This window comes from Malus sylvestris, chromosome 4 (assembly GCF_916048215.2).
Source record: "Malus sylvestris chromosome 4, drMalSylv7.2, whole genome shotgun sequence".
In the NCBI taxonomy this organism is placed as follows: Eukaryota; Viridiplantae; Streptophyta; class Magnoliopsida; order Rosales; family Rosaceae; genus Malus; species Malus sylvestris.
In genome coordinates this window covers 13626407-13634953 of record NC_062263.1, presented here as the reverse complement: position 1 = coordinate 13634953, position 8547 = coordinate 13626407, and the positions used below count along the sequence as shown (strand labels likewise).

General features: G+C 39.4%; 1 protein-coding gene across 1 annotated transcript; it reads left to right on the top strand.

The window, feature by feature from the left end:
- Positions 1–449: 449 nt before the first annotated feature.
- Positions 450–8547, top strand: LOC126618130 (uncharacterized; the record flags this gene model as incomplete). Its single annotated transcript, XM_050286225.1, has 3 exons — positions 450–980; positions 1856–2588; positions 8378–8547. Coding segments are annotated over 3 exons (1434 nt in total), but the record flags the coding sequence as incomplete, so codon positions are not given.

Sequence of the window (8547 nt, the reverse complement as noted above, 5' to 3'; positions counted from 1 at the left end):
TTCGCATCAAATTTTTGGCGCCGTTGCCGGGGATTAGCAATTTTGCTAATCCCTTGGATTGTTTTTGTTCCTTTTATTTCACTTTGTTTCTGACTTTGTGTAAGTTTCTGACCTAATTTTGTTTCTTGTTTCTTAGGTACTAATGTATGACTAGAAGCTCTCAAACGATTCGTGCGAACATCTTGGATTTTGACGACGATTTTGAGAGGAAGTTGAGAAGAGTTAGAAACCAGCAAGAACACCATCCACCAAATTCCGAATCTGACCTTGAAGAAAACGTACAAGAAGAGGAGGAGGAAGCCACGGCAGGGATATTTGAAGAAGTCCAAGGTATGGCAGTGGACAACCGTACACTCAAGGAGCTTTCCGCCTCAGGTTTGGATAATGCCGCACCCTTGTGCATTCAATACCCCATGGCTGCCCAAGGTAAGACGGACGAGTTTGAATTAAAGTCAAGTTTGCTTCATCATATTCCTAAATACCATGGCTTGTCCATGGAAGATCCTAACAAACATTTGAAAGAATTTGAAGTAGTTTGCTCTAGTATGACTCCCGTCAATGTTGACGGAAATATCTTGAAGATGAAGGCTTTTCCATTCTCTTTGATGGATAAAGCCAAGGATTGGTTATACGAGTTAGCTCCCGGCACTGTCACTTCTTGGGAGAGTATGAAGAGAGCGTACTTGGAGAAGTTCTTTCCAACTTCTCGCATCATCCTCCTACGCAAAAAGATAAGCGGAATTCAGCAAGAAGAAGGTGAGTCTTTTCCTACATATTATGAACGATTTAAATCACTTGTTGCTTCTTGTCCACATCATCAGATGAAGGAGGAATTGCTCTTGCAATATTTCTACGAGGGCCTCCTACCTCTAGAACGTCAAATGCTTGATGCTTCGGCGGGGGGAGCATTGGTGGACAAAACACCCATGGCTGCCAAGGTCTTGATTGCTAATAGAGCGTTGAACGCTCAACAGTACGAGGGTGTAGGCCAAAGAGGACCCTCACGGCACCAAGTACATGAGGTAAGTTCAACTTCCCTCTTCATTCACAATTGGCTAATCTTACTTCTATTGTTTCACAGATGGCCGAGGGAATGAAGATGCAAGGACCTGTGGTATGTGGCGTATGTTCTATCCAAGGACATGTCTCCGAAAAATGTCCTCAACTCATCGAGAATGGCGGATGGGAGAGTGCGAATGCCATTGGGTTTCAAAGCCAAAATCAGTCAAGACATGATCCATACTCCAACACGTATAATCCGGGGTGGCGAGACCACCCAAATTTCAAGTGGAGGGATCCCCAACAACCTCAAAACCAAGGAGGCTTTAGGCAACAACCCCCGGGGTTCTTTCCCAAAACCTACGGCCCACCCCAAAATCAAGCCCAATCCGGCCCAAGTGCCTCAGGTACGTCTCTTGACAATGATGCACTTCTTAAGATACTAACTAAGTTGTCTAATGGGCAGGAAGATCAAGCTAAGGCTATGCAAAACCAAGATAAAAGGGTGGATCAACTTGAGAAACAAATTGGGCAGATTGCCGAGTTTGTAGGTAAGTTTCGAGATCCCGGACAACTCCCTAGTTCCACCATTCCAAATCCAAAAGGAGGGTTTGAATCAGCCAAAGCAATCACCCTAAGAAGTGGTAAGGAAGTTGGGGCAGGTCCTACATCAAAAACAGGTCATAACGAGGATGAAATTTTGCAAATGGAAGAGGAGGAATCAAGGGTGCCCACGGCAAAGGTGGTTCCACCTTTGCCGCAAGCTCCTAGTATCCCAAATCTGCCCAATTTGTCCCACAAAGGTAAGAATGTGTCAAATTCGGTTCATACTAATGTTTTCCCTTCAAATGTGCCTTTTCCTAGTAGGTTCATGCAAACGAAGAAAGAAGAGGCAGAAAAGGATATCCTTGAAACCTTTAGGAAAGTTCAAGTTAACATACCTTTGTTAGATGCAATCAAGCAAGTTCCGAGGTATGCTAAGTTCTTGAAGGAGTTGTGTACCACTAGGAAGAGGATGTCGACCAAGGAAGTGGTAAAGGTAGGTGAGAATGTGTCCGCCATTTTGCAACGCAAACTACCTCCCAAATGCAAAGATCCAGGTAGCTTTACCATTCCTTGTGTCATTGGGAATACTAGATTTGAATCTGCCATGCTTGATTTAGGTGCTTCTATAAATGTTATGCCATATTCCATTTATGCATCTATGAACTTAGGAGCATTGAAAAATGATGGGGTAATAATACAATTGGCCGATAGATCTAACGCCTATCCAAAGGGAGTTTTGGAAGATGTGCTTGTGCAGGTTAATCATTTAGTCTTCCCGGCGGATTTCTATGTCCTCGAAATGGATGAATCGGACCATGCTTCTTCACTGCCCATTCTACTTGGAAGGCCATTCATGAAGACGGCCCGGACGAAGATCGACGTGTATAGTGGAACTTTGTCCATGGAATTCGATGGGGAAGTTGTTAATTTTAATCTTTCTGATTCCATTAAATACCCCAGTGAGGACCATTCATGCTTTTCTATTGATATAATTGACTCTTTGGCGCAGGGATATCTCGACGATTTGAATGACGATGCGCTTGAAAAAGTCATTACACGAGGCATGGAATTCAAAACCAAGGGGGCAGATTATAGTGTAACCCACGGCATACATGGACTAGGCCATGCCGTGCCCCCTAGTGAGGATCTAATTGAAGTTGTGGCTGCCCTTGAGTCCTCACCTAAGCTTGATGGTAAGTATACTACCCGTGAGTCCATTCCCATTTCGACTAACAAATTACTTCCATCCATAATTCAGGCACCTATCCTTGAACTCAAGCCTTTGCCAAGCCATTTGAAGTACATTTTCTTGGGAGAAAATGAAACACTACCTGCCATCATTTCCTCCTCCCTCACGGCACAAGAGGAGGAGAAATTGCTTCGAGTTTTGAAGGAGTTCAAATCTGCCGTAGGTTGGACATTGGCTGACATCAAAGGTATAAGCCCTACGACTTGTATGCATCACATATTTCTTGAGGAGGGGGCCAAACCAACTCGAGAGGCTCAACGCCGTCTCAACCCTCCTATGATGGAAGTTGTGAAAAAGGAGATCATAAAGCTTCTAGATTGTGGGGTTATCTATCCAATCTCGGATAGTAGGTGGGTTTCGCCCGTTCAATGCGTACCAAAGAAATCCGGAGTGACGGTGGTAGCTAATGCCGAGAATGAGCTTGTCCCTCAACGTATTCAAACCGGTTGGAGGGTGTGCATTGACTATAGGAAGCTGAACACCACCACGAGGAAGGACCACTTCCCATTGCAGTTCATTGACCAAATGCTTGAGAGGTTAGCGGGTTATGCTTTCTATTGTTTTCTTGACGGTTATTCTGGTTATAATCAAATTGTCATTTGATGTGAAACTTATGTTGACACTCAAATTAACCCTCTTTTTATCAATTGTAGCAAAGTATGTAAGTAGGGATCGTTCTAAACCGGGGATTAGGAGGGATTGCAAAATCACTTGAAAACAGACTCAAATACGTAAAAACAAGTTTAAAACACTAAACTAAACTCAAAGAATGCAAAACTAAACCTTAAAACACCAAAACAAACCAAAAGACTCAAAACAGCCCAAAAACACTCAAAACTGCCTTAAAACCACAATCTGGGCAGTTTTGAACACTAGACTCAATCTTGGACGAAAATTGGTTTTATCTTGACCTAAGACACTTAAAAACATAAACTAAAGTGATTTCTAACTACTATGACTCAACTAAGTAAATGGGGATTGATTTTGGACGAATTTAACTTTTAAAACAAAAACTTTAAAAACAAACTTTAATGAAAACGATTTTGATGAAATAGAATGGGGAAAGGCTAGCTAGAGGGTTCCTTCTCCACACATGAAACATATGCATACGACTCGATCTCCAATTACTCTTTCAACGAACCATGAATGACAATGCCCCAAATTAACTAGATTGACCAATTAACTCTCAGATTTCCCTAGATTCATTGAATTGAATGGGATACGCATTACAACCAAATTATTCTTATCAAGGACCCTAACTATGGAATACGCATGATAGAGACACATATCAAAGATCATTAAGTTCAATGGAAATCATAAGCATTGACGAGGCATTCATAACTATGGGATACGCATGTTACTCTTGCCTAGGATTTACTTAACACAATCGTGACTAGCGACTTTTACTACTTATGAATATAAGTTAATAACGATTAGGTGAAATTCCCTTATACTCTAGCATCAAATTCATGCATGCAACCTAAGTGTCGACCCTCAATTAACATACATAAACATGTTATCAATCAAATAGATAAGTAAACCACATTCGCGATTCATGAAATCATAATTGGAAGAAATCAAGTCATATAAAACATATGATCATGGCTTTGAATTCCCCTCTAACTATAAAGAAATTAGTTCCTCATGTTCGCAAATACACAAAGACAAATAAATTTAAACATTGACATAAAGATAGAAAACACCTAGAAACGCTCCACAATCCAAGCTCCTTGAATGGCATGCACGGCTCCAAGTTGTCTTCCTTCTTCTCCTTGCAAACTCACGGCACAAGAGGTATGAATGGTGAATGGTGTAGTGAAAATCTGGTAGAGGGTGGTGAATGAATAGGTGCGGCAATGGGTTGTATATATAGGCTGAAAATTCACATTCCTAGGTAGCAAAGGACAAGGTTTTAAAGGCCTAATTTGCATAGGATAATAACATCCAATCCTATAAGGAAAACAAGTCAAAAACCCAAAGGGATTGGGAGATAAGATGCAGCACAAAGAGTGTGAAATGATAAGGCTTCTAGAAACCAAAATCCTAAAGGAAATAAGGTAGAAAATTCGGCACAAAGTTAGGGTTCTAGAAGGATAATACAAGGCAGATTTTTAGGGGTTTCTAGAAAGGTTCTAGGCGCCCTTTTGTGTAGGATAAGGTTAGGTCTTCTAGAAATCCCATTTTAAGCATCCTAATCTAGTTAGAAACCCCCCTAATTGGCTGAAATGTGGATAGTTTAGGATAAGGATAAGATAGGATAGGATGAGGTTTATTTGAATAAGATAAGCTAAGATAAGGTTATGGATGAGGTTTTGGATAAGATACCTTATCTTGAGCTGATTCTTTAGTTTTAATTCTTCTTCTTCATGTAGGAAACCTTGCTTGAGTAGGAAACTTCATACATCTAGGAATCCATCTTCAATTAGGACTCCTATATTGATTAGGAATCCCAATTCATTTAGGAATCCTTCATTCAAGCCATTTCCTTCTTCAACTAAGAAACTCTGTATCTTCAATTCTTCAACTTTGAAACGCCTTCCTAGCTTCACCAATTCCTCAAATTCGTCCATCCCTTGTGCCTCATGTGCATGAACTCCATTTTAGCCCAATTTTGCTCCAAAATGCTCCAAATTGCATCCTTTTGCTCACTTTGTCTCTAAAACCTGAAAACACATGAAAATAGCTTAAAAGACTAACTTAACTAAGAAAACACAACATAAATGCATAAGAACTAACTAACTAAGGAACATAAATATGCTCCTATCAAATTCCCCCACACTTAGCTTTTGCTAGTCCTCGAGCAAAACAATGAAACAAAACATAACCTAAACCTTCCAACAATCGCCTCAGGGATTCCCAATGGTACATGACACGCCAAAGATTACTACTCTCATAGATTTTAGCCATCTTTACACTTAAGCACATACTTAATCATAGTCATCACTTACTAGCTCACATTTAATCAATTAAAACAATGTTTTGAATGTAGTAACATGCCTTAGAGAATCCCTCAATTTCTTACTAGATATGCACTCATTTTTCACTTAGATTTTCTGACTACACACCCTACACTAGTTATATGTGAGAAGATTGATGTAAATATGAAAACTAATGCTCACATATGTTATGACAATAAAAGCATTTTCTGGAATTATGAATGTATGTATACGATCTCATGAATGGAATGCTACTACTTAGATGCGAGATCCAGGGACATCATATGCTCATACCAATTCCAAACTCCACATATTGAAACACATAACAATCAAGATATAAGCAAAGGGTTGTAACGGGGCTAAGGTATTGGCTAACAAAGAAAGGTAAGGATAAACAAACATTCTTAAAGAATAATAAGCAAAGTAATGAAATTGATACTTAGAATTCACTTTTGCATGCGAAAATCAATGTTTAAACTCAAGGGGAAGATTCATGCAACACTTAGGGTCTAATTCAACTTTTTGGACCCTTGCTTCAACAACCAACAACTTAGAGCTCATTTTATGCTCTTTCAACTCCTTTTCATACTCTTCACATTTTTTTCTTTTTTTTCTTTCTTTTTCTACGAATTTTCTTTCTTTTTTTTCTTTTCTTTTGTTTTTCTTTGTATAACCCGTGCCCTCCTTACTTCTTTTGGCCCACAAACTTTCCCTTCCCCCACACTTAGTTTTCTGCACACATTGATCAAAAGGAATTCCCTCTAAGTCATGCTTTATTATCCTTTAAGAACAAGGGTATGGATAGTCCTACTCTAGGCTAGGTACGGATAATGTGGCTAACAACAAAAATAGGCTAAATAAGGCTCAAAGGGGTTAATCCTACAAAACAAATGCATGGGTTGAAGGCTTTTTGGCTCTGGTGATAACTACTCAACACTTCATCTTGTTATATGTTATGCACTCAATTTTAAGTTTTGAATGAAATGGGTATGAGTTCTAATATTTGGATCTATAATGATGACACGCCTTCTAAGTAGCAACCAAGCAAAGAATGATGAGATCATGCAACGACTTTAGAAAACAACAAATTCAAAGATTATTAACTCTCCAAAGAATGTTTAGGCTCAAGTCTCACAGGGTTATAGCGTTAGTTTGAGTTACTTCCTTCAAGCATGTTACAAAAACTGATTTTTTTCTTTCTTTGTGATTATATGTGAATTCGTAAACAACAACGATGACCAAGCATAAACAAAAGAGCATATCAAACTTCCATCCATGTTTGTAACTTTCTTTAACGGTCATGCAATTAAAAACCAAATCCTCATCATTGTGTTGGAAGGTACTCTAAGACACACATACACAAAAACAACTTTTAAAACGACTCTTTTTTTTGGGTTTTTTCAAAACTTTTTCTATTTTTTTCTTGAATTTTCGGATTTTCTGGTAAAGCCACATAAAAACACATCAAAACTTTCTAAAAACACTTAAAAACAATGAAAAACAACCTTTGAAATGCTAGGTGATAAAATCCTACGAATTTGACACAAAAACATTTTGTTTACCCCCCCACACTTAAACCAAACATTGGCTCTTGCTTCCACCCATTTCGAAACATAATCAACCGCAAGTAGAATATAAACAAAACCATGAGATGAAGGAAAGGGACCCATGAAATCTATGCCCCACACATCAAAAATTTCAACATTAAAGATGGGACTTTGCGGCATTTGGTCTTTTGGTCCTATATTTCCAGTTCGTTGACAACGATCACATGCAATGCAAAAAGTTCTAGCATCCTTAAAAATAGTAGGCCAATAAAAACCACATTCAAGTTCCAAGGCAGCCACAAGCTCGGCATGCTCCTCCTTAGGTACGGCCAGATTGGGCTTCATGCCAAGTCCTTGTGCAATCGTTGTTTCAAGGGGATCGTCTTCCAACATATCAAGATAATCCTGCGCCAATTCATCCAATATATCAATAGAAAAACAAGAATGATCATCTATAGGAAATTTCATAGCTTCAGAAATGTTAAAGTTAATAATCTCCCCATCAAATTCCATTGTCAACGTCCCTTTGAACACATCGATCTTGGTGCGTGCTGTTTTCATGAAAGGCCTCCCAAGTAGAATCGGCAATGGGGTGACATTTGGTGAGTCCTCCATCTCTAAGACATAGAAATCCGCTGGAAATATCAAGTTATCCACCTGCACCAACACATCTTCCAAAACTCCTTTTGGATATGCATTAGAACGATCGGCTAATTGAATTATAACACCATCGTTTTTAAGTTCTCCTAAGTTCATGGATGCATATATTGAGTATGGCATGACGTTAATTGAAGCTCCTAAATCTAACATAGCATGTTCAAATTTAGTATTGCCTATAACGCATGGAATTGTAAAACTTCCCGGATCTTTGCATTTAGGGGGTAGTTTTCTTTGCAAAACAGCGGAAACATTCTCACTTACCTGGACCACCTCTTTGTTCGAAATTCTCCTTCGTGTTGTGCATAGTTCCTTTAAAAACTTGGCGTACCTAGGTACTTGCTTAATTGCGTCAAGAAGAGGTATATTGACTTGCACTTTCCGAAACGTCTCCAAAATGTCTTTCTCGTTCTCCTCCTTCTTGGATTGCTTCAACCTGCCAGGAAAAGGCACGTTTAGTGGAATAGAACTAGGAGAAGTTGGAATTGAACTTACCTTGGCCGAATTATATGGATTGGAAGTGCAAGATGGCTGCGGCAAAGGTGGTTCCCTCCTTGCCGTGGGTGTTGCTTGTGTGTTCTCTTCAAACTGCAACTTTTCATCCTCTTCATGA